General features: G+C 46.4%; 1 protein-coding gene and 1 non-coding gene across 4 annotated transcripts in view; both read left to right on the top strand.

The window, feature by feature from the left end:
• mybbp1a (MYB binding protein (P160) 1a) overlaps positions 1-26,355 on the top strand; it is an 83,317-nt gene that overhangs the window by 37,849 nt on the left and 19,113 nt on the right. For all 3 annotated transcript variants that reach the window (XM_068007950.1, XM_068007952.1, XM_068007951.1), the window contains exons 12-24: positions 302-427; positions 630-836; positions 2,970-3,069; positions 5,259-5,352; positions 8,185-8,336; positions 9,713-9,811; positions 10,800-10,970; positions 11,831-12,004; positions 14,195-14,352; positions 15,194-15,328; positions 20,843-20,960; positions 23,486-23,617; positions 25,299-25,367. In XM_068007950.1, coding sequence (XP_067864051.1) covers positions 302-427; positions 630-836; positions 2,970-3,069; positions 5,259-5,352; positions 8,185-8,336; positions 9,713-9,811; positions 10,800-10,970; positions 11,831-12,004; positions 14,195-14,352; positions 15,194-15,328; positions 20,843-20,960; positions 23,486-23,617; positions 25,299-25,367 — 1,735 coding nt within the window. The remainder of the gene's footprint in view (positions 1-301; positions 428-629; positions 837-2,969; positions 3,070-5,258; positions 5,353-8,184; positions 8,337-9,712; positions 9,812-10,799; positions 10,971-11,830; positions 12,005-14,194; positions 14,353-15,193; positions 15,329-20,842; positions 20,961-23,485; positions 23,618-25,298; positions 25,368-26,355) is intronic.
• LOC137299307 (small nucleolar RNA SNORA50) lies at positions 13,340-13,476 on the top strand. Its single transcript, XR_010957877.1, has one exon. It is a non-coding gene; the product is annotated as a small nucleolar RNA SNORA50 (small nucleolar RNA).

The raw sequence follows: 26,355 nt of genomic DNA, 5'->3' as shown, positions 1-26,355 counted from the left end.
TGCCCGCTCCCCCTCCCTCCCCGCGGGGCGCGCCCCGCTCCCCCTCCCTCCCCTCCCTCCCTCCCTCGCGGGCGCGCCCGCTCCCCCTCCCTCCCTCCCTCCCTCCCTCCCGCGGGCGCGCCCCGCTCCCCCCTCCCTCCCTCCCTCCCGCGGGGCGCACCCACTCCCCCGCCCTCGTTCTCTCGCTCTCCGTCTCACACCCCCCCCCTCCACCTCTCGCTCAACTCAGTCTCTCTCACTGTGTCACTCTGTGGTAATGCTCAGAACTGAACCAATATCTTTCTAACTTTTCTGGTTCCAGATTTGTTTTCTTCCACGCTTTCTTCATAGCAGAACACCATACACCTGATATCCCGGAGACCGAGGCCACACTGTCCGTTCTCCTGGACCAAGGCACGCAGCAAACTATTGGACAATCGTTCTTTGGGTAAGAATCGGGACCTTTGCCTTTAAGTGTGTGTCAAAAAAAAAGTGCAGCATTTATCTTTTATTTCTGGAATTTCCCACGACTGAGATTCTCTTAAAACATGGAATGAGATTGCTTTCCACCTCCTGCTGCCATCACTGAATGATCACTGGCGGTACGTCGTTTAACGGCAATGACAGTGCGTTGTTTTTGATGTCCCCAGTCTGTTGAACCATCTGAACTCCATGCCTCTGCTGGGCGACTCCACGGAATCAGCGGGCAGGAGCGAGAAGCGTACGGTGGGAGTTACAGCGGACGGGAGCCTATGGATCTATTGCGTGGTTCGGTATGCCAGTGCCCTACTGTCACACAAGACGTCAGTCAGAGTCGTCAAACCCTTCACGCAAGAGCAGAGCGAAGCCTGGGACAGGTATGTAACCCAAATTAATTAAATTGGATGGTGGGAGGCCATTTATGTGGGCCTCTCGGCATGCCTTGAGTGTAATTATTCCAGGATACTGTCCCTGCCCTGAATGAATATCCTTTAATATAGTACAACCTTGGTGCTAATGTACAGTCTGTTGCCTGGATTATTCATTTATTCAGACAGGAGTGCTCCTTAGACATTTAAAACAGATGATCAGGTCGTTTATTTAATTACTGTTTGTGGGAACTTGCTGAGCACAAAACAGGCTGCCGCATTTCCTACATTACAACAGTGACTACGCTTTTCCTTTGGGTGTAAAGCGATTTGGGACCTACTGAGGTTGTGAAAGGCACTATTATAAATGCAAGTCTTTCTTTCTAATGTTTCCCTCTGTACAACAGACTATATTAAAATCTGAGTGGTCTGGTGCGGTTTGTTGCCACATTTACACCATTTGTTACTGACAATTCTTCACATGCTGCATTCCCGATCTTAGCCAAGCAGAAGGTGTAGACAAACATGGCAGCCATTTGATCTGTTTTTGATGAAATTGGTTGAGGAATAAATGTTGGCCAGGACACCGGGAAGAACTCCCATGCTCTTCCTCAAAATAGTGGCATAGGATCTTTTCTGCCCACCTGAGAAGACAGACAGTGCCTCTGTTTAATGTCTCAATCGAAAGACCGCACCTCTGACAATGTAGCACTCCCTCAGTACCGCACTGGAGTGTGAGCCTAGATTTTGTGATGATGTAAGCAGAGATCTAGGACTGGGTGGCTTGCTTGTGCCTCAGTCAGAGAGTGGTATGGGCGAAGGAGGGAAGCAACAAAGCAGGAAAGTATATGTAAAATCATTGGGGTGGAGAGAGGGAGGTTTTGAAGCCGACCGTTAACCAGTTTGCTGAATACTGATATCTGGAATGATCACTTTAGAATGTCAGAGGTCAGCTTCCCTGCCTTCCTGTCCAGTGACGGGTGTACGTTGGCAAGAGAATCCCTGCCGTTTGAGGATGTGCTAGTCAAAAGGCCACAGTTATTTGACATATGAAGCATTTGTCTAAAATTAAGAATGGTATTGTCTGTTTAATTCTCTCACTAAATAAGGGGCTAAAAAATCTGCTCCACTGCAGAAAAAGATGCCCTAGTTTATTTTGATACAGATGTAGATCTTAGTCATTTTCTCTTGGGAGGGGGCAAGCCAATCAATTCAAATACAAACATCTTGTGAGATTTGGCAACTTATATAAAGAAAATTAACAGGCTGTTAGTTAATTTTGTTTGGTCCCGTTCGTTTTCTGGAAAGTAATTCTCCGCCTGGCTGCTTCAAATTGTGGAGTCTGTCTGAAGCTTTCAGAAAGTAGTAAACCCAGGTAGCTTTCGTGGACAATGAGAAATGGAAAAGAATCGCCATTTATGCATAAATTGCTTAGCACAGCAGTACGATTATTTTCTACTTACTTGAGATAGTTAAATTGAGTAACTTCTGTAAAGCTTTATTGCTCCTGTTTACTTATTTTACTGTTTAATTAAATTTGTCAATTAAAGCGTATGCCACAGTCTAGTGAAATGTTCAGCTGCTGCCTTCCAAAGTCAAGGAGCAGGTGATAAAGCCAATAAGCCGATATACTGTGACTAGGGTTCCCTGTTCAATCACTGGGCCGCTGATTGACACAGAAAGCTGGGGGAGGGATAGTACTCTGGAACATAGGGAGAAACGACTTGCCTGTAGCAGTGGTATAAAACACCGGAGTCAGAATTCCGTCCCCTTCCTCTCCTTTGCCCAGGAGAGTATCTGGCTGAATCGTCATACTTCATGCGTGTTGGAGTTATTGTCTTCTGGTGATTGGTTCATTGCTCAGCTGTAACTGAATATAACCAGTGCAAATCTGCCATCCTGTCCCAAGAGTGTTAATATAAACTAGCTTTTCATTCCAAATCCAGGGCATGTTCTGTGTGCTTTTCTTCAGTATGTTACTCAAAATCTGTAAAACCAATCTTGCATTGTGTGTGTACTAGAATTGGCTATTTACATTGCATGCCCTACACTAAGTTAACCTGCGTTGGTGGCTAGTATGGTCACCTTGTTAAAGTTAAAATAGTCGCTGTGCGTGCTGACGGGTCACTTGTCCGTTCACAGAATGCTCCAGTCCGTGGAGGACCTGCAGAAAAAATCTCAGAAATTGGAGGCCTCGGCCTTTCAGCTGCTCTTCCTGCTCTCGGGCATTCATCTCTTCAAGGTACTTACAGCCCATACTTGGATGCAAAGGGATACCTAGATACCATCCTCTAGTTTATTTTGATACAAGTGAGATTTTTGTCATTTTGTCTCAGGCTGAGGGGCCAAGCCATTTAATTTAAATACAAACATCTTGTGGGATTTGGTAGCTTTCTGGAAATATTTAACTTAATTGAGATTGATAGATTTTTACTTGGGCAAGGGTGACAGAACCAATGCGGGTAAATGGAGTTAAGATACAGATCAGCCATGATCTAATTGAATGGCGGAACAGACTCAAGGGGCTGAATGCCCAGTCCTGTTCCTATGTTGCTGACTATTAATTTTGTTTGGGTCCCGGTCCTTTTCTGCAAAGTATTTCTCAGCCTGGCTGCTTCAAATTGTAGAGTCTGAAGCCTCCAGAAAGTGGTTGACCAGTTAGCTTTCTGTTTTCTTTGCTTCTTTCTTGAAAGCATCGACTCTCCGCTGGGGTTCAGTCGGTGGTTCCACCCCAGCACCTCGCACCAGTGGCCATTCTCCATGGGTAAGGCTGGGCAGTGAATGCGAGCAAGCTGTTTGTTTTGGGGGGAGGGGGGGAGCACAGCCGAGTCTCGTCGTGTCCTCCCCCCAACATGTACACACGCTTGGCTCCGGGCGCTGCTGATGCCGATTGGAGCACCACTTATAGCTCAGCTGTGATCGGCTAACTCAGCACGAGCTGGCAGTCGAACCTGGTATCTTCAGATCTGTGTAGCTGAGCCCCACACTGGGGAGTGCAGTTATCCAGTAATTCATTCGGGAGTGAAATACATAGTTAAACGTTACTAGAGGAGGATTACTAATGAGCAGCCCCACTGTGTAGGATGTGGACTCACTCTCATGACTTCCGACAATGTGCCTGATTGTGGGCCATCGGGAAGCGCTGGATGTTTATTATTCATTCTCGGGCCGTGCACATCGTCGGCACGGTCAGCATTTATTGCTCACCCCTAGTTTTCCTGAGAAGGTGGTAGTGAGCCTTTTTGATATAACTGTGTGGCTTGCCAGGCCACTTGAGAGAGTAGTTAAGAGTCAACCCCGTTGATGTTGGACTGGAGTCACGTGTAGGCCAGACCGGGTTAGGACTCCAGGTTTCCTTCCCTAAAGGACATTGGTGAACCAGTTGCTTCCCTGTAGGGTTGAAGGGAGAATCTGCAAACCCAGAGCACCTCTCGCATTGCTCCGAGTGGCGGCTGAAGATCGACAGAAGCCAGGCAGCGGTCTCGCCTGCTTTCGGGAATGGCACAAGGAGACTAGCAGGGAATTCAAATCCACTGCTCCTACAGAACTTAATTTTGTACCCAGCAACTAAAAATCTTCTAATATGCACGCACAATACTCGGTGTTGTCCGGTGTGTGGGCTGTACATTTTTTTTTGTCATCCCAATGTGTGGAAGGGCCTCACTATGAATATTAGTTTTGCACTTTTACTCACAACAGCAGTCTGCTAATGTGTCACTGTCTCTGGTTCCCTGCTTCATGGTGCCATAGCTGCCATCTCGGTGCGGTGTCGCCGTGGCCTGATGCCGACCAGTAAACAGGTTGAGATCCCTGAATCACCAGGGACCTTCCAGGTGACGGGTCAATTTACGCTGTAATCTGGATTCAAACCCAGGCCCCAGAGGTGAAAGGACATTGTCTGACCCACCACACCATCTCTTTATTTCTTCGCAGTGCGTGAAGAATTTTGTCTTTGTCATTTTTCTCTCTCTCCACTCCCTGCCAAGTTCCACAGGCTGAATCTCCTGCCTTGCCCTTGTTGACTGAATGGCCACCTGCTGCAGGGATTATGTGCAACAGTTAAAGCATTCAACCAGGAATTGGATGGATTTCTGATTCAGTGGGGAATGGGTGTAAATGGGGTCGAGGCACCAAGGGAGGTAGGAAATGATCCATTTGGATCATAACAGATAACCCGAGTGAGCAAGCATTTTCTAATTGCTGCATTCTTGTTGCGATGCCTTTACTCATTAATCCCCTCATTAAACACTTGCTCTTCTGGTGAATTTAACAATGAGTGAGGCACTTTAACAATCCCTGAGTGAGGGGCCAGCATCAAGAAAACTATCACAAACCATGAGAGTCGTCAGTAAATGTTAGTCTCAGCAGTGCTGCTCCAGGGCCCCGCTGTCCCTAGCTGCCTTTATCTCTCCTGTTTTTCTCCGTTTTTAGAATGGTGAGGAGTCTCTGGCTCTGTTGAGTGACCTGCACAAGTGTCTGGAGAAATCGCTGGTGAAGAAAAAGAAGCGATCAAAGCCCGCAACAGGTCAGTGCAGCTCACCTCAGCGCAGGCCATGGACGTGCTTTACATAAGAACATAAGAAATAGGAGCAGGAGTAGGCCAATTGGCCCCTCGAGCCTGCTCCGCCATTCAATAAGATCATGGCTGATCTGGTCCTAACCTCAAATCTAAAATCATGTCCAATTTCCTGCCCGCTCCCCGTAACCCCTAATTCCCTTCACTTCTAGGAAACTGTCTATTTCTGTTTTAAATTTATTTAATGATGTAGCTTCCACAGCTTCCTGGGGCAGCAAATTCCACAGACCTACCACCCTCTGAGTGAAGAAGTTTCTCCTCATCTCAGTTTTGAAAGAGCAGCCCCTTATTCTAAGATTATGCCCCCTCGTTCTAATTTCACCCATCCTTGGGAACATCCTTACCGCATCCACCCGATCAAGCCCCTTCACAATCTTATATGTTTCAATAAGATCGCCTCTCATTCTTCTGAACTCCAATGAGTAGAGTCCCAATCTACTCAACCTCTCATATGTCCGCCCCCTCATCCCCGGGATTAACCGAGTGAACCTTCTTTGTACTGCCTCGAGATCAAGTATGTCTTTTCTTAAGTATGGACACCAAAACTGTATGCAGTATTCCAGGTGCGGTCTCACTAATACCTTATATAACTGCAGCAATACCTCCCTGTTTTTATATTCTATCCCCCTAGCAATAAAAGCCAACATTCCGTTGGCCTTCTTGATCACCTGCATACTAACCTTTTGATTTTCTTGCACAAGGACCCCCAGATCCCTTTGTACTGCAGTACTTTCCAGTTTCTTGCCATTGAGATAATAACTTGCTCTCCGATTTTTCCTGCCAAAGTGCATAACCTCACATTTTCCAACATTGTATTGCATCTGCCAAATCTCCGCCCACTCACCCAGCCTGTCTATATCCCCCTGTAGGTTTTTTATGTCCTCCTCACTCTCTACTTTCCCTCCCATCTTTGTAGCATCTGCAAACTTTGATATGTTACACTCGGTCCCCTCCTCCAAATCGTTAATATAGATTGTAAAGAGTTGGGGACCCAGCACCGACCCCTGCGGAACACCACTGGCTACAGGCTGCCAGTCCGAGAATGTACCATTTATCCCAACTCTCTGCTTCCTGTTAGATAACCAATCCTCCACCCATGCTAGAATATTACCCCCAATCCAGTGATTCTTTATCTTGAGCAATAATCTTTTATGTGGCACCTTGTCGAATGCCTTCTGGAAGTCTAAATACACTACATCCACTGGTTCCCCTTTATCCACTCTGTACGTTATATCCTCAAAGAACTCAAGCAAATTTGTCAGACATGACTTCCCCTTCGTAAAGCCATGCTGACTTTGTCCTATTAAATTATGTTTATCCAAATGTTCCGCTACTGTCTCCTTTAATAATAGACTCCAAAATTTTACCCACCACAGATGTTAGGCTAACTGGTCTATAATTTCCAGCCTTCTGCCTACTACCCTTTTTAAATAACGGTGTTACATTAGCAGTTTTCCAATCTGCCGGGACCTTTGCCGAGTCCAGAGAATTTTGGAAAATTATTACCAAAGCATCCACAATCCCTACTGCCACTTCCCTCAAGACCCTGGGATGTAAGCCATCAGGTCCAGGGGATTTATCCGCCTTGAGTCCCATTAATTTACTGAGTAACCCCTACAACACTCTGACGACAGAGCAGGTTGTGTATGTGTGCCCAGATGCGACAGTGGAGTGAAACCCAGCACTTAGTTCTGCCACTTAGCAATTTCTTTACACAAGAGAGTGGTGCAAATGTAGAACTCGCTACCACATGGAGTGGTTGATGCAGACAGCATTGATGCTTTTATTGGGAGCCTTGTTGCATACTTGAGGGAGAATGAAATTGAGAAATATACGGGGTGGGTGGGAAGAGTCCCGAGTGGATTAGAGGCACTGACCAGTTGGACCGAATGTTTTTTTTTCTGTTCTGTACATTCTATGCAATTTCATGACAAAGCAACAGTCCTTGGTCCATGCAGTGCCCATTAACTGCCACTTGATGCCACCAGAGCGCTTTGTGAGGGTCTCATTGAATGTAGTGCGGTGAATTTAAGATGGCATCTGATTCACCATGTACAAGGCCATTCTGTTATGTGTGTAGTGCCGTGCGATGCACAAGTCTTTGTGGTAGAAACGTGACTTTGAAACTAAACCCAATTGCCTTTCAACAGCGAATTTTCGTTGCTGACGAGCTGATTTTTTTTTAGGCATGATCTTACCACCATGACAAAGCTGGCTTTAAACCCAGTGTGTTTACTTTCCGGGCTGTATTCAGTTCTGTACCTTGGTGTAAAGCACTCTAGGCATCTGATCCTGAAAACTTAATGCTGAACAAAAATCTGTTTAAAGTACACCCCACCTCTGTCCGAACAATACAAGAATAACTGCATCTTCCTCGTCCTAAAATACTATTGAATGACTTGTCCGACAAATTTGCAATTTCTGGCCTCCTTCCTTCCCTAATCAATATTCGTTATTGGGGGAGGAGGGGTCCAACCGATCCTGCCGCTGTTCATTTAAGCAGACTAACTAGAACTTCGGACTGGCCTAGGACCCTGGCCAGAACCAGGAGAACTATATTATTGGCTGGACACAGTACAGTGGAGGGCTTCCTGGGCACTGCTGCAGATCAGCTGAGTGGTAGTGTGACAGATTTTTAAGAACGGGAACATAGAGCTGAGAATTTCTATTAAGTTTCAGATATTTCCCGTGTATTGGGAGCACTTGATAGCTAAGTGTTTGTTTCCGTGTAAAATAAGAACGAGGTGTCAAATGTTCTTTAACTGTCTCTTCTCTCTTCAGACAAGGAAGAACCAGAGTGGGTGGAGGTGGTGGTTGAAATCTTGTTGTCTTTTCTCTCCCAACCGAGTCGTTTGATGCGACAAGTCACAAGAACTGTGTTTGTGCGGATCTGTCCCCATGTGACCAAGGGGGCACTGCAGCTAATCCTGGATGTAAGTATTATGGCAGAATCTAGTGTTAAATATGTTTACAGTTTTTATAGTTCCCCATTTTCCTTTATTTCCCTCCTTCCTTTTTGGCTTCTGAATCACAAGGTTGTTGGTTCAAGCCCCATTTCAGAGACTTGAGCGCCTAATCCAGGCTGACACTTCAGTGCAGTACTGAGTGGGTGCTGCAGTGTCAGAGGTGCCATCTTTCAGGTTTCAACTGAGGCCCCCTCTGCCAGTTCAGGTCGATGCCAATACTCCAAGAGCAGTGAGATCCTGGAAAAACTTCTTCTCTCAACCCACCCCACCAAAGACAGATTGACTGATCATCCACCTCGGCTGTGAAGGGGTTTGGGAAGAGGTGTTACATAAATGCAAGTTCAATCTCCTATCCTCCTCGTGGCGAAAGGCTGGGATTCCCAGGCTGATTACCACATCAGTCTGTCAGGGCCTGGGACTGATGGTTATATCGGTTGTGGGGGGGGGTCTGAGACTGATGTTTTTTGCAAAGTGAGACTCTACCCATTTCATTCTCTGCCTCACCGGTTTATAATGCCTCTCCTCCCTCCCAACCTGTGGAGATTTTTGACCAGCAACATCGTGTAAAATTAAAGCAGCAGCCCATGGGCGGCGTGCTGTGAATGAGGCGATGGGGTGATTGCTGTAATTGACCTGAACTGTAATATGAAGAAACCAATGCCCTAATCCAGCGGTTTCTCATCAGCCTAGTTAATTTCGAGTTCAGCAACGTCTTCATAGATGTGCTAACACTTTCCGGAGTGAGATGATTGATTGGATGTGGGATGGAGTGAGGTGATTGGGTGTGGGATGGAGTGAGGTGATTGATTGATTGGGTGTGGGATGGAGTGAGGTGATTGATTGATTGGGTGTGGGATGGAGTGAGGTGATTGATTGATTGGGTGTGGGATGGAGTGAGGTGATTGATTGGGTGTGGGATGGAGTGAGGTGATTGATTGATTGGGTGTGGGATGGAGTGAGGTGATTGATTGATTGGGTGTGGGATGGAGTGAGGTGATTGATTGATTGGGTGTGGGATGGAGTGAGGTGATTGATTGATTGGGTGTGGGATGGAGTGAGGTGATTGATTGGGTGTGGGATGGAGTGAGGTGATTGATTGGGTGTGGGATGGAGTGAGGTGATTGATTGGGTGTGGGATGGAGTGAGGTGATTGATTGGGTGTGGGATGGAGTGAGGTGATTGATTGATTGGGTGTGGGATGGAGTGAGGTGATTGATTGGGTGTGGGATGGAGTGAGGTGTTGGTGTACAGCCGCTGCCTCGCTGTTAGCTGGTTGTGAGAGACCGAAGGACCACTCGCTTCACTCTCTGGAACTGGCACTAAAATCGTCTTCTCTTGCACAGGTCTTCAACCCAGAATCTGAAGGGGATGAAGAGGGCGCCTTGATAGTGACTGAAGAGTCTGAGGGAGCGAAAAAGAAAGTCAAGGCACCTAGCGACGAGGTCATCTAAATAAACTCAGTCTGTAGTGTTGCTCAGTATCTAGGCTGCATATCTTTTTGGAATCCATTTGATTGCTAAAATCTACCATGTCCAAAGTGTTTTTTTTACTGGCTCATGGTTTTAAGAACTAGTTTTTAATCTCTGCCATGTTGGCCCCGTTCAGTGGTGCTCACTGACCCTTGCTGAGACTCATGTCCTGCAATGAATGCACATCGATTACTTCTAGTGCTTCTTGCTGGTGTGAGTAATAAATCCTCTGCAACACACCTGTGAGACCCACCTTCAATAATTTTATAATAAACAGAATTATTCACGAGGTTTTAAGCATTGCTTATTCTGGTTGATAGTTTGCATTGCTGCCATAGCTCACCCAAGTGCCCACTTTTTCCATGTCAGCAAACTATTCAACTGTAGAGAGCAGCACAACCAAGCCCAAACTTGTCTTACTCTGACATCCACACACCTGTTACCAACAGAAGTAGGAACCCTGGCTGAATTTTATTCCGCCCACTTCCCCCACCCTCCCCTTCAATTGTAGCACCCCTTTCGCTAGAGTCAGTTAACTTGGCACAGATGGGGAATTGGACCTGGAACCTTGTGGTCTGGATAGCTTGGTGTGGGATGAGGCACCTGAGGCTGTTGGCTGGATCTTGTAATTTTCAGACATAAAGCCTCGGCCAGGAAATGACCAGCTGGTCCATCTCTTCCATTGATACACAAGGCATCACAACTGTATCAGGTCACGAGACTCCCTACCTACCACCCTCTGCCGCACCCCAGGGTGCCATGTAGTCTACAGGGAGAGGCAAAATATTTCACAAAATGTAATATTGTAATAAAACAAGTAAAAATGCTAACCTGGAATGCATGTTGCTGCCGTATTTGAAGGGTTTCTGGTCCCATGTGTGGTGTGCTTCGTGTCCATGTTTAATCCTGTGCCTTTGTGATGCTTGTGAATCTCTCACTGCATATATTGATACTTTCCTAGATGGAGGTGGAGAGTGACAGTGATGAGTCGGAAGGGGATGACGATGACAATGACGACGATGATGATGAAGATGACAGTGGTAGCGATGAGGAAGAAGGCGAGGACAGTGCAGCTGTGGATGAAAACTTTCGCATGGAATTGATGAAAGTTCTGCAGGCGGGAAGCGCAGTGGTAGGTTTTGATCTTGGGGAGAGGGTGAATCACAAATCAACTGCTTAATTCAGGGCAAGGGAACACGTTGCATAAAAAACAGGTTTTGGGTAGATTGTTCTATCGATGCACTGAGCTGTTCTGGCCTCTACAAATATAGGGAGAGTGCTCCATGTTTCAGTGACAACCGGATATAAAAACACACATGCACATTTCACCCCCATTAATCATTGACTAAAATATTTAAAGAAAGACTTGCATTTATATAGCACCTTTCACATTCTCAAGACGCCCCAAAGCGCTTTACAGCCAATTAAGTTGTTTTGAAATGTAGTCACTGTTGCTTTGTAGCAACCAATTTGCACGCAGCAAAGTCCTACACACAGCAATGAGGTAATGATCAGTTAATCTGTATTTAGTGATGTTGGTTGACGGATAAATATTGGCCAGGACACCGGGAGAACTCCCCTGCTCCTCTTCTAATAGTGCCAGGGAATCTTTTTATGTCCACCTGAGAGGACAGACGGTCCCAGTTTATCATGTCATCCAACAGACAGTGCAGCACTCCCTCAATACTGCACTGAAGTATCAACCTGGATTGTGTGTTCAAATCCGGGAGAGGGGTTTGAACCCGCGATCTTCTGACTCCGAGGGGAGAGTGCTACCACTGAGCTAAGCAGATGCAGGAGCTGTTTACAGTGGTGATGCCAGGCGTCTTTTCTACTTTGGTTTACCTCAGTGATACTGTAACGTGTCTGATTACAGCAGTGGGGCTGGTTTCAATGGGAGTTAGTTCAAGCTGATGAATCCTACTCAAAGTGGCCTTTTGAAATTGAACCTGCGGCTTTGGTCATTGCGAATGCCCCTGTGTTCTTCCACAGTCGAAGGAAGGCGAGAGCAGCAGCGAGGACGAGGCGGACGATGAGGCAATGATGGCCTTGGACAAGAGCATCTCCTCCCTCTTCGCCGAGCACAAGAAGCGCCTTCAGGCCAAGAAAGACATGAAGGCAAAGCTGAAGAGAGAGAAGACCCTGCGGAGAGATTTTAAAATGAAGGTATGCGGGCACTTACCATGGAGATCGGGGCTGCAGAGGATAGCTGGCAAATAATGTAGGAGCAGAGAAAGGACCAGCTTCGGATTAAACCTTAAAAAAGAGCACTTTTTATCCAAAATGCCACTTTCAGGATTTATCATTTTCATGGGTCTCCACGGAACTGCAGAAATTTCTTCAGACTCAAAATTATAAAATGATACAGCACGGAAGGAGGCCATTCGGCCCATCGTGCTGGCTCTTTGAAAGAGCTATCCAATTAGTCCCACCCTCCCCCTGTTCTTTCCCCATAGCCCTGCAAGTTTATCTTTTTCAAGTATATATCCAATTCCCTTTTGAAAGTTACTATTGAATCCTTCCACCACCCTTTCAGGCAGAGCATTCCAGTTCATCGTAACTCGCTACGTTAAAAAAATTCTCCTCATCTCTCCTCTCATTCTTAAAATAATAAAATAAGTACGTGGGTAAAAGGAAATATATTTATCAAGACCACACATTTAGAATTTTCATGGGAAACTGGTCGCCGTTGCTGAATTTTCCCTGGGTTCTGATTTGCAGCCTGAAATTTACAGGCAATTTGCTGTCCCCTCGTAGCTGCTTTTAACTTCTTTAGGCCAATTGCTTGGAATTCTTGCAGGAAGGACCTCGAGCATTGGCCTTAAAAGGAACAGGCCAGATTAGCAGCTAAATTTCGCAGCCATACTCCAGATCCCAGTTTACCCATGAGCAGCGCCACAAGCGGTTAGCCAGTGCTAAGAAAGGCATTACTGCATTCACTGCAGTTTCACAGCGAATCAACAAACTAATCAAATGCTTTCTGTTTTGAGAGTTTGTGCTCTTGAAATATGTAATATGATAATGTAATTATAGTTCCTCTGTTCAGAATGACTGTGTTTACCCTTTGTGGATTTCGTGCTATTTACTCTGAACAAGCTCTTGGTAATAAAAACAGAAAGTGCTGGAAATACTCAGCAAGTTAGGCAGCATCCGTGGAGAAAGAAACAGAGTTAACGATTCAGGTCGATGACCCATCGCCAGTTCTGACGAAAGGGTCATCGACCTGAAACGTTAACTTTGTCTCTTTCTCCACAGATGCTGCCTGACTTGCTGAGTATTTCCAGCATTTTCTGTCTTTATTTCAGATTTCCAGCATCCGCAGTATTTTGCATGTGAACTCTTGGTCATGATCGATTCTTTGCTGGAGGGGGTGCAGTGCATCACCCTGCCAGCTGGCGGTGCTGTTGTATTAAGCCCCGTTTTGCTGCACTGTTCAGTCAAAAATCCCTGTTTGATGCCCCACTGCCCATGACTGACAACCATTTTAAAATCATCTTGGTCATGCACTATCTTTGAACCTGTGCTGTCCTGATCCGTAACTTCACAGGCCAAGCAATAGTGCTAGAGTAAATGCTTGTTATAACTGGGGCTCCTCAGCACTGCACACTGAGCAGCTCTTTTAAAAGCAAGTCACATGCAGTCGTCTAAATTTAAGAAGCTGAGTTAAACTAATACAACCCAGAAAAGTAACCAACGTTCAACAAAAACTACGCGGGTGCAATCCAGGTGCGGTATAATTCTCAGTGATTCCGGGATTAATCAACTGGTAGCTTCCCTGTTATGGTTTTTGTGGCTGTTGTTTTGGTTTTCAAAATGTAGTGTGGGCGGCCCTTGTCTTTTACTTGTCGCGCTCAGCAAACCGACTGCTTCACGTGTCTCTTGGCCTTTGTTCACAGCTCGGGGATGTCACCAAATCTGAGATTCTGCGCTGTTGCTCCTCCTGCTGCTAACCGTTAGACAACAGGTTATCGCAGTATCCAAACGCAGCAGAAAGGGCTCTGCTAGAACTGTACCACTGCGGGTTACTGGCCCTGGAGTTTCTTTACTGTCCCTTCCCTCGGGAAAGTGCACAAGGTCAGGGTGGTGTGGCAGACTTTGAAATGAGGAGCCCCCTACGGGGAGCTGGCAATGCAGTCCCATCACTCTGTGCAGCATGTCACGACAGTGGCCATCGAGTTTGCTTGAGATTGTAATGCATGACACATCTGGTAAATAATATTGATGTAGGGTATTTCCATTCCCGCATTGGAGTCCTGCTTTCTCTGCGTTTCGACCCTACGCTGGGGCCCCGTCTGCCCTCTACTCCTGGCGTTCTGTCTGTATGTTCTAATAGATTCTCCTCTCTGTTTCCTTCAGGTCCTGGACCTCATTGAAGTGTTTCTTGCGAAACAGCCGGAGAGTCCGCTGGTCTTTGATATCATTGAGCCCTTGATTGCAATACTTGAAGAAACCCCGGACTCTCATTCAGACCAGCAGGAGAAAGACTACCTCCGCAAGACTGCTGACATCTTCAGGTCAGTGGTTATGTTCTCTTAAGGACTTTGGAGACCATTTAGCTTTTACTTTCTCCCCTAAGCTTTTGGTAGTAATAATGTTGCAGTAAGACATCCTCTGGAACTGTGATCTAGGTGTGTCAGTGTGCACAAGAGAAAGGGAATTGGGACCATATGCTGTTCTGCTAATTTAAAAAATAGATCCTAACTGGGGCCAGTGGCTGCAGAACAAGAGTTTACAGTTCGCTGCGAGAGCCTGGAATTTAATCCCAAACTTGTTCAGCTCTGTTCCCTTATCGATACGAGTGAGGTGAATTGATGGGGTTGTGGGGTGGGGGGGAGGGGAGCAGGGTTCACTCCCGCACTGCTGAATCTCACCTCGCAACTGCTACAACAAGTGGTGCTGGTGCATCTGTCGAGGTTTTGAGAGTGACTTGAGGAGCAGCTTCTGTGTGGCAAGAGGTATCGGCCACGGCAACCATACTGTTGACAAAGTGGTCTGAGCACTGTTACAGCAAACGCACACCTTGGTAAACCACTGAGAGAGGCCTGATAAGGAATTTGTGTCGCTCTAATTCAGTGGTGCTCCTTATTATAAGAACAAGAGCCCTTCGAGCCTGTTCCGCAGTATAGAGCCTTCTCTGTATTGGACTCCCTCCTCTAAGGACGAGAGCACTGGCTGCCTGGTTGGGACATCAGGTATGATTAATACGCCTGCCCCCCCCCCCCCCCCACCCCAGCACACCTTCAGCTCAGTCGAATAGGTCTGGTTGTGGTAATGTCCTCCTATTTTCTGTAATTTCCTGTGACTTTCTCCTCTCTCCTCTGCCTCTCCCAAACTGAAAGATCTGTTCTTCTGCAGGAATCAGCTGTGCAAAGCCAAGCGCTACTGCCGAGACATCTCAGGGATGAAGGATGATCTGCACAAGTTGATGGAGCAAATGGTGCGTCGAGCCTGCACGCAACCAGACTCTTCGGTTTCACTTTACTGCTTCAGGTACTGCACATCACAGCACAGCTGCTCGGGCCGGGGGTCGCTGGGGGGGCTGAGCTGCTCGGGCCGGGGGCCGCTGGGGGTGCTGAGCTGTTCGGGGTGGGGGGGGGGGCTCAGAGCTGCTCGGGTCGGGGGTCGCGTTGGGCGGTGCTGAGCTGCTCGGGTCGGGGATCATTGGGGGCTTTGGTCTGTTATTGCACAGATCCACACCTCGCTAATGATGGGAGGAGAGTAGTTTCAGTTTGCATATCAGTCCTTTTTGTTAAAAGAAAAACGAACTATTGAAAAAGTTATTTCGAAGCCCCCCTGGCTGGGTGAGTAGCCACAACAGAAAGGAAGATTTGCATTTATACAGCACCTTCACGACCTCAGACCGTCCAAAGCGTTTTACAGCCAATTAAATATTTTTTGAAGTATAGTCACTGTGTAATGAGCCAGGATTAATTAATGTCCTAGTTAAGGATCCCCTTGGAATGAGTGACCATAACATAATTACATTCCATATCCAATTAGAGGGTGAGAAGGTTGGTTCTCAAACAAGTGTACTGAGCTTGAATAAAGGAGACTATGATTGTATGAGAGCGGAATTGATTAAAGTGGACTGGGAAAATAGTTTAAAGGGTAAGACGGTACATGAACAGTGGTGTTCATTCAAGGAGTTATTCTACAACTTTCAAAAAATATATATTCCACTGAGGAAAAAAGGGTGTAAAAGAAATGACAGCCATCTGTGGCTAAGTAAAGAAATTAAGGATAGTATCCGACTAAAAACAAGGACATATAAGATAGCCAAACTTAGTGGGAGGATAGAAGATTGGGAAGTCTTCAAAAGACAGCAAAAAGTAACGAAAGGATTGATTAAGAAAGGGAAGATAGATTATGAAAATAAATTAGCAAAAAATATAAAAACAGATAGCAAGAGTTTCTACAGTTATATAAAAAGAAAAAGGGTGGCTAAGGCAAACGTAGGTCCCTTAGAGGATGAGACCAGGAAATTAATGGTGGGAAACATGGAGATGGCAAAAATGCTGAACAAATATTTTGTTTCAGTCTTTACGGTAGAGGACACTAAGAATATCCCAACAGTGGACAAACGGGGGGCTCTAGGGGGCGAGGAGCTAAATACGATTAAAATCACTAAGGAATTGGTACTCAGTAAATTAATGGGACTCAAGGCGGATAAATCCCCTGGACCTGATGGCTTACATCCCAGGATCTTGAGGGAAGTGGCAGTAGGGATTGTGGATGCTTTGGTAATAATTTTCCAAAATTCTCTGAACTCGGCAAAGGTCCCGGCAGATTGGAAAACTGCTAATGTAACACCGTTATTTAAAAAGGGTAGTAGGCAGAAGGCTGGAAATTATAGACCAGTTAGCCTAACATCTGTGGTGGGTAAAATTTTGGAGTCTATTATTAAGGAGACAGTAGCGGAACATTTGGATAAACATAATTTAATAGGACAAAGTCAGCATGGCTTTACGAAGGGGAAGTCATGTCTGACAAATTTGCTTGAGTTCTTTGAGGATATAACGTACAGAGTGGATAAAGGGGAACCAGTGGATGTAGTGTATTTAGACTTCCAGAAGGCATTCGACAAGGTGCCACATAAAAGATTATTGCTCAAGATAAAGAATCACTGGATTGGGGGTAATATTCTGGCATGGGTGGAGGATTGGTTATCTAACAGGAAGCAGAGAGTTGGGATAAATGGTACATTCTCGGACTGGCAACCAGTAGCCAGTGGTGTTCCGCAGGGGTCGGTGCTGGGTCCCCAACTCTTTACAATCTATATTAACGATTTGGAGGAGGGGACCGAGTGTAACATATCAAAGTTTGCAGACGATACAAAGATGGGAGGGAAAGTAGAGAGTGAGGAGGACATAAAAAACCTACAAGGGGATATAGATAGGCTGGGTGAGTGGGCGGAGATTTGGCAGATGCAATACAATGTTGGAAAATGTGAGGTTATGCACTTTGGCAGGAAAAATCGGAGAGCAAGTTATTATCTCAATGGCAAGAAACTGGAAAGTACAAAGGGATCTGGGGGTCCTAGTGCAAGAAAATCAAAAGGTTAGTATACAGGTGCAGCAGGTGATCAAGAAGGCCAACGGAATGTTGGCTTTTATTGCTAGGGGGATAGAATATAAAAACAGGGAGGTATTGCTGCAGTTATATAAGGTATTAGTGAGACCGCACCTGGAATACTGCATACAGTTTTGGTGTCCATACTTAAGAAAAGACATACTTGCTCTCGAGGCAGTACAAAGAAGGTTCACTCGGTTAATCCCAGGGATGAGGGGGCGGACATATGAGGAGAGGTTGAGTAGATTGGGACTCTACTCATTGGAGTTCAGAAGAATGAGAGGCGATCTTATTGAAACATATAAGATTGTGAAGGGGCTTGACCGGGTGGATGCAGTAAGGATGTTCCCAAGGATGGGTGAAACTAGAACGAGGGGGCATAATCTTAGAATAAGGGGCTGCTCTTTCAAAACTGAGATGAGGAGAAACTTCTTCACTCAGAGGGTGGTAGGTCTGTGGAATTTGCTGCCCCAGGAAGCTGTGGAAGCTACATCATTAAATAAATTTAAAACAGAAATAGACAGTTTCCTAGAAGTAAAGGGAATTAGGGGTTACGGGGAGCGGGCAGGAAATTGGACATGATTTTAGATTTGAGGTTAGGACCAGATCAGCCATGATCTTATTGAATGGCGGAGCAGGCTCGAGGGGCCGATTGGCCTACTCCTGCTCCTATTTCTTATGTTCTTATGTAAATGCAGCAGCCAATTTGCACACAGCAAGGTCCCATAAACAACAATGAGATAATGACCAGATGACTTGTGTTTTGGTGTTGGTTGAGGGATAATGGGAAGAACTCCCCTGCTCTTCTTCGAATAGTGGCCGTTGTATCTTTTATGTCCACCCGAGAGGGCAGACAGGGACTCGGTTTAATGTCTCATCTGAAAGACAGTGCGGCATTTCCTCAACACTGCACTGAAGTGTTGACTTAGATTATGTGCATAAGTCTCTGGAGTGGGACTTGAACCCATGGCCTTCTGACTCAGAGGCAAGAGTGTTACCCATTGAGCCACTGCTGACAGAGCAGGAAGGATTGCTCTCCAGTCATTGACAGGTCAGCTGATTTTAGCAGGCATGGCTTTTTTGGAGCTGCAGCTGGCCTCAGTACCCCTGGCTTAGGGAAGCTGGCATTTCAGGTCCTGATCTTTAATCAGTTGGCCCAGGCTTCATTGGACATGTGGTGAGGGCAGCATTAGGTTCATCTGTGATGCCCCTGTGAGTGAACATTCCCAGTTGAGACACATGCGCAAGCAATGGTCATTTGAACTACCGGAGTCCAACCGTGGAACTGTGCAGCAAGGAGTCGATGTATCAGGATGGGAGAAAATTAGCAGGAGACAAATAGGGCTGTTTTTCACTGCAAATATGTCCACGGCAATGAAAAGCAATAGAAGTAAAGTGCAATCTAGTCAATCTCCCACACAGGAAGTCGAGATGAAGTGCATTCTTCAAGTAAAGTGGGGTTAGAGGGCAAAGATTAATAGAACAGAGTGTGTCCCTATTTTAAAGTCATGTGTTCTATCCTTATTTTTATATTTCCATTATAAATTTCTATGTCCACATTTACAATAGAAACTTGTCATGGTGTAATTACTCCCTCCTGTCAGTGGTGACGCAGTTTTCTTTTAACATAATAGCTCAGTGGCACTCTCACCTGGGTCAAGGTCGTGGGTTCAAGTCCCACTCCAGAGACTTGTGCACATAATCTAACCTGACACTACAGTGCAGTATTGAGAGAATGCTGCACTGTCAGAAGTGCCATCCTTTTGGATGGGATGATAAACCCGAGGACTCGTCTGCCCTCACGGCTGGATGAAAAAGATCCCATTGTACTTTTGGAAGAGGAGTGGGAGATTTCTTCCCGGTGTGCTGACCAACATTTATCCCTCAACCAACATCACTAAAACAGCTAGTGATGCTGAGTAGGTCAGCTATTTCGAAGGAAGGTCCCACGAACAGCAATGAGCAAATTGGTTGCTGTGTTTGCTTACAAAGCAACACGAACTACACTTTTTAAAAGTACCTCATTGGCTGTGAAGTGCTTTGGGATGTCCTGAGGATATGAAAAGTGCTTAGAAATCCAGCTCTACCTTTACCAAAGAGTCAGTATTTCGTAAAAGGCTCTAGAGTCTGTGTCACAAAGCTTAGTTTGCTGTGTCTTATGGATCATAATTAGAGAAACCCCAAGTTATTTATACTTTCTAGGATATTGTCCAATTTCCAGTTTGTTGATGTGTTAGCACTGGGCATTCTGTCTATGTACAGAAAGATCCCAGAGTTGATGGTGGCTTGGGCTGAATTGTACACAAGCAATGGCAAATACATGGCAGATGGAGTATAAAGTGGATAAATGTGAAGTTATCCACTTCGGAAGGAAAAACAGAAAGACAGAGTATTTAAATGGTGATAGATTGGGAAATGTTGATGTACAAAGTGACCTGGGTGTCCTTGTGCACCAGTCACTGAAAGCAAACATGCAGGTGCTGCAAGCAGTTAGGAAGGCAAATGGTATATTGGCCTTCATTGCAAGAGGATTTGAGTACAGGAGCAAGGATGTCTTCCTGCAGTTATACAGGGCCTTGGTGAGACCACACCCTGGAGTATTGTGTGCAGTTTTGGTCTCCTTACTTAAGAAAGGATATACTTGCCATAGAGGGAGTGCAGCGAAGGTTCAGCAGACTGATTCCTGGGATGGCAGGGCTGTCGTATGAGGAGAGATTGGGTCGACTCGGCCTGTATTCACTCGAGTTTAGAAGAATGAGGGGATCTCATTGATACATATAAAATTCTGACAGGGCCAGACAGACTGGATACAGAGGGGATGTTTCCCCTGGCTGGGGGGTCCAGAACGAAGGGTCACAGTCTCAAGATACGGGGTAGGACATTTAGGATTGAGATGAGGAGAAATTTCTTCACTCAGAGGGTGGTGAACCTGTGGAATTCTCTACCACAGAAGGCTGTGGAGGCCAAGTCACTGAATGTATTTAAGAAGGAGCTGGATAGATTTCTAGACACAAGGCATCAAGGGGTATGGGGAGAGAGTGGGAATATGGTATTGAGATAGAGGATCAGCCATGATCATATTGAATAGCGGAGCAGGCTCAAAGGGCCGAATGGCCTACTCCTGCTCCTGCTCCTATTTTCTATGTTCTACACAACCATCCTGCCCCAAACAGCTGGCCGCTTTCACCCCACTTCCTAAATATGTGATCCCACCACTGGGCTTCACATTCACTAATCCCTGTCTCTCATGCTTACTGTTCGGCTGAATTTCCCAAATACCATGAGATGGGTTTTGTGGACTTAGTTTTCCAGGGTTGGCAGTAACACTTTATTCGTTGGTTCATTAGTTTGTTCCTGGTGATGGGAAAGCTGAATTGAACAGTGGTTTCACGTGGGCTGGTTATTCCTAATCATCTCATTACCTGTGCTTGGCAGTGGAGCCCTTTATCTCTTCAAAGTTCTGAAAGGAAACCCGATTGAACCTGCAGCAGCAGCTAGCACAAGCAAAGAGGAGGAAAAACAACAGGAGCATCCGAAAACTGAAACTGGACAGGTACGTGGATCTGGCTGGGGGATGTATGTGAGCCAGGCAGCTACCTGGGTTGTTTGTAATGAAGGCTGCAGTGAATTATCAGATTGGTGCCACTAGCACTCGTCACAAACGGTCAGTAAAAATCCATTGAGGATTCTAATACTGTTGTTCATTTACCCAAAAGAAGGAACCTACTTGTTTCTTCTGTTTCAGAAAGAACATTATGTTTGTTGAGGTGGGGACTGTCACCACAAGCACCCATAATTGGTATTGAGCACTCGTACCAGACGTTGCACAACTAAAAGAGAAAGTTTCCTCTTCTCCGCCCCAACAAAGTGCCTTAATTCAAGTGTCGGGGAACAGTCCCCATTGCACCAGTGTGAACGATTCCTTTCCCCAACATCAGCCTTCTCCAATGCGTCTCTCTGAGTGAAGTTATCAGTTTGTGCTGCATTGTGGACCCATGCCCAGTAACTGGGCCCGAGACTGCCCTGACTCACTACTGCCAGTTTTGGGTGTGCTCAAGCCCTGGCCGCACTGGTGAAGGGGCACAGTGCAAACTCACTGAGCTACCAGCACCTCCATACCAGCATTTAATAATACTTAAATTGGAGGCCCCAATGCAAGGTTGCCGTGTACAAAACTACATGTCAAAATAGGCCACATAAAGTATTGGTGTTAGAGTTTGATATACGGTTGATAAATATGGAAAACACCCAGATATTCATTCATTCTCTTGTTCTCTTGCGCGCCCTCTCTCTCTGTCTCATGGCCTCTCTTTCTCCCTCACTCTCCCTCTTGTCTCCACTCTCACTCCCCCTCCTGTCAGTGATTAACTGTTTGAGGTGAGAATCACTGCCATCTCTCAGACATTAAACCTCACAAGGATGTTCCCAATCTCGGGGCCCAAACTGTGTTTTGCTCACCACTGCACCCCCCAACCCCATTAACCTCCCCTCTCTCTTCCATTCTCCCTACACTCTGCCTCACTCTAACTCATGCTTTTCCACATCTCTCTAGCTTCCTTGTGCAGTCTTCAGGCTGTTTCCTGCTTTACCTTGTCGTTTACTCTGCTCAATCCTTGGGTCCTCACATCTCACCTTCTCAGTGAAGAACTGCTGACTGTTAACGCACAATACTCTCGGATTTGATGGTGTCGTTCAGTTTCTAATTCTCCTGCTTTAGTGTAAATATAATCTAACTTATAATTTTCAACGTAACATCAAAACATAAGCTTGATGTAGCCTGTAATTTTTGTTCCCCAGCTGCCTGCCTGTACAGATGTGTGTTTTGTGTTTTTCAAGCGTTGAAATGCTCTCATTCTTTGTTTATGGATGGGCTCGGGCCACACACTGATGGTAGGAGATCGGCTCTCAGACCTGTGTTAGGCTGACTGCTGAGTGTTGTCTGACGGCAGGCTGATTCAGTCATTGCTGTCTGCTTTTTCTTCCCCAAATGATTACAGTGCATTTAATTTGGGACCCGATTGTGTGCCGACTGTTTCACTTTTCCTCCATGCACCGTTCTAAGAGGCCAGTCAGTGACTGAATGTCCATACAAGCCTGGGATTGAGTCGCAACCTCTATCTCCCTCTAGTTCAGGGGCTTTCCTTTGGATTAAATCAGTGACCAGTTCATCCTGCTGTAAGTGAGCAGTAATCAGCCACTTTGAATGAGCAGCATCTCACGCCCTTCAGTATAGATCTAAAGTAGAGGCCTTTAGTTTCTATGGGGTGGGTAACAGATGGAAGGGAGCTAAGCGTTCCCATCAACTCCCTCATGAATTTTGGGGCCAGAATGCTGAGTGAGCTCTCTTTAAGTCACCAAAGTGTGTCTGTTGCTGCATTCGGGGCTGCTGCCTTATCTTTAATAAGGAGATCGCACCAATGAGAGTGGTTCTGCTTAATCTGCCAAATTGGTCTTTCCTGAACGTGCAAAGATCCTGAAATATAACCCAAAATTCTTTGGAAAAGCCTGATATTGTCTGGCTCCCACCTGCTGTACTAAGCAGACTGCTCACTGGGGAGTGTGGAATGCCCAGTCTGTTCCACGCATGAGTGACCAGGCCTTCCTTTTTCATGGTACCTCATTGCATATTACCTTCTATAAATAAAAGAATGACGGATGGTGAGCAATAAGCTCTACGCACTTGTCACGCTTCCAGTTGGTTTCAAGCCAGTCGCAAGTCCCCAATGGATGGTTAGGACCACTGTGCTCGTCTGTAGCCCGCCCCTCACCATCTGCCTCATTACGGGGGAGGAGGAGCCACCCACCTCTGGGGGAGGGATGCTGCAGTCCTGCGGATGGAGGGAAAATGAGATGTGTCTGCACTGTTAGCAGTCAGCTAAGAGCATTGGTGCAGAAGCACATTAGCTGGGGGAGGGGTGGATAACCTGCAAATGGAGAAATTACTTGGAGGGAGGGGGTAATATAACCTCAAACAATTGGCATTTATTTCCCCCATCAACTGACATAAAATAAGTTTTTAAAAAATGAGTGTGGATCCGCAGCAAACGGACTCTCCCTGAAATCTGTTGTTTGTTGTAGGTGGATTCACTCGGTAGCCTGGATATCGTCCAAGTGACCGCAATCTACCAGGCGGCACTGACCCTGTTCATGAGCAAACGGAACTGTTCTCTCACCGGGGCCATGTTCATCGATCTCTTCAGTCGTTTCCCTGTAAGTGGCCGAGTGATCTCACATTGCACTTTGAAGTGGGTTTTAAGCGAGTGCCATTACAAACGAGGGGGAAATGTATAAACCTAGAAGTTTGAACTTTAGTTTTTTGTGTTCGCTCTACCTCCTCCTCCTTCTCCTGAAAGCACGGACACTTGCTTGGGGTACAGTTCCGTAAGTGTCAGCGGCCCTCTGGTATCTCGTCCGACTGCCCCTTAAGTGAGTTTCGAGAGTGAGCGTCACGTTAACGTGTGATCGAATCACGCCCAAGCCCAGTCCTGTCCCCGCGTGCGCTTGCTTTCCAGCAGAGGTGGTTGGGTCACGGTCAGGAGCAGGAACTCTGGCTGACACAAATCTCCCTCTCCCTCGCTCTGGGCACTGAGGCAAGTTATAGTGCCCTACAGTGCGATCAGCTAACTGAGCACAGACTGGTCACTGAGCTAAGGACTTTCCTTGGTCTGTTTGGCTCAGTAACACAGCAGGTGCTGCTTTCAGCCCACTTAATATTTGAGAGTAGGCAGCAGGTATTGGCAGGCTATTCTCGCATGCTGGGGCATTGCAGCTGAACCTGATCCTGTTCTGGCCCATAATCCATTGAATCGCTGGTGCAGGAACCCTGGCCCCTAAACCAGGGACATTGAGACAAAATAGCTGTCCAACTGATTCAGGACAGACCGCACTGAACCGTGCCTGGTCCTTCCTGCTTCGGTTCCATTACAATTGGTGCATTTATTGACCCCTGCCATAGACAGGGGTCCTCACAGCTGCTGGTGGGGGTCTTAGACTGGGGAATATTCCCTAATGCACCCTAGTGCCCATTTGATCCCAGTTATTGAACTCTCTCTCCACACTGATACATTTTTAAACATCAATCGACTTCAAAGGGCACCTCCACGTTGGCTGTGTAAATACCCCATGTGGTGTGTGAAGAGCAGGTGCATCCCACTGATATCCCAGAGTGAAACAGCTTCACCTCATGTCACCCGCCTGTGTGTTCAGGCTGTACTCAGACTGCCTGTGATCACACTGTGGAATCGATTATTCATACAGTAAATTCAGACTTGAGCATCTCATGTGGGGAAACCCAAGTGGTCAAAATGAGCTCGCAGCAATTTCCGTAGTGTATGGAGGGCAGATTGGAATCGTGAATGACGTTTACTGCAAAGATGCACCCCTGTTCCCCTCACTGCATGATATTTATAACGTGAAATTTGAACAGTTCTACAATATAAATGATGCGTAGTTATAAAACCGGGTATTTTCTGTAGGTTAGAAGAGCCAGTGTCTGCTTTTACCTGGAATGTGGTATATTTAAAAATTATACCCTTGTGTAAACTGCATTTTAAAGTTTTTAATACTTCACCTCTGACCTCAGATATTCAACGTCCTGTTACACCTGTGATGTCACGTGCCTTTTATTAAGTGCTAGCAGCTCTTACTGCCCTCCCCTGCCCATCCTGGGCTGTGCAGTTTCCTCACTGTGATATGGTGCCAGCCAGTTCCACTATGCATCCTCTGCCCTGTGCAAGATAGCTGCTTGGGACGACTTGCCGCTGTGCATGAGACCCATAACCTTGGCCCTTTCTCCGTACGATGCTTCATTCCACCGGAGCCGTCCGTTATTCTCAGTAATTCCGTCGTGGGTGAGGTTATTAATGTGGGTGATTCTCCCCATCTGTTTCAGGTAATGTGTGGTCATTTACTGCCGACTGCTATCAAGTACATCACTGAGGGAGTCCGACCGCACCAACAGGTAAGGAACCGCGCGCCCAGCCTCACTCACTTCAACGTACTTTCGCAGATCGTACTCTGATGACGCTGGCTGGTTTCATGCTGGGTCGTGGCTGGGAGGGAGAAGTGTCCCTCACTGGGAGGGTACTGTTATAGAATCATAGAATCATAGAATCTTACAGCACGGAAGGAGGCCATTTGGCCCATCGGCTCTTCAAAAGAATGATCCAATTAGTACTGCTCCCCCTGCTCTTTCCCCAAAGCCCTGCAAATTTTTCCTTTTCAAGTATTTAACGAATTCCATTTTGAAAGTTACTATTGAATCTACTTCCACTACCTTTTCAGGCAGAGCATTCCAGGTCATAACTACTCGTTGCGTAAAACAATGTTTCCTCACCTCCCCCCTGGCTCTTTTGCCAATTATCTTAAATCTGTATCCTCTGGTTACTGACCCTCCTGCCAGTAGAAACAGTTTCCCACTATCTACTCTTCAAAACCCTTCATAATTTTGAACACCTCTATTAAATCTCCCCTTAACCTTCTCTGACCTAAGGAGAACAATCACAGCTTCTCCGGTCGCCCCACATAACTGAAGTTCTCATTCTAGTGAATCTCCTCCCCAAGGCCTTGACATCCTTCCTAATGTGTGGTGTCCAGAATTGGACACAATCTCCCAGCTGAGGCCTAACCAGAGATTTATAAAGGTTTAGCATAACTACTTTGCTTTTGTACTCCATGCCTCTATAAAGCCCAGATTCCCGCATGTTAGATTAATTAATTTAGTCTGTTAGATGATGAATATTCAGTTAGATTTTCCGCTTGGCACGGTTCTCATTGCCGAGCAGCTTTCCTTGGCCACAGCTGCAGTGCGGCAGCTTTCCACTGCTGATGGGGTGTCGCACACGTGTGACACGGGAGGTCCTGCTGAAGATTTGACGGGTGCCAGCTGGGCGACAGGAAGCCCTTGCTCGCACCAATAAGAGACCCTAGCTTTGTGCCAGCTGGGCTGC

The sequence above is a fragment of the Heptranchias perlo genome, chromosome 28 (assembly GCF_035084215.1).
Source record: "Heptranchias perlo isolate sHepPer1 chromosome 28, sHepPer1.hap1, whole genome shotgun sequence".
Taxonomy (NCBI): domain Eukaryota; kingdom Metazoa; phylum Chordata; class Chondrichthyes; order Hexanchiformes; family Hexanchidae; genus Heptranchias; species Heptranchias perlo.
This window is presented reverse-complemented; position numbering and strand designations above follow the sequence as displayed.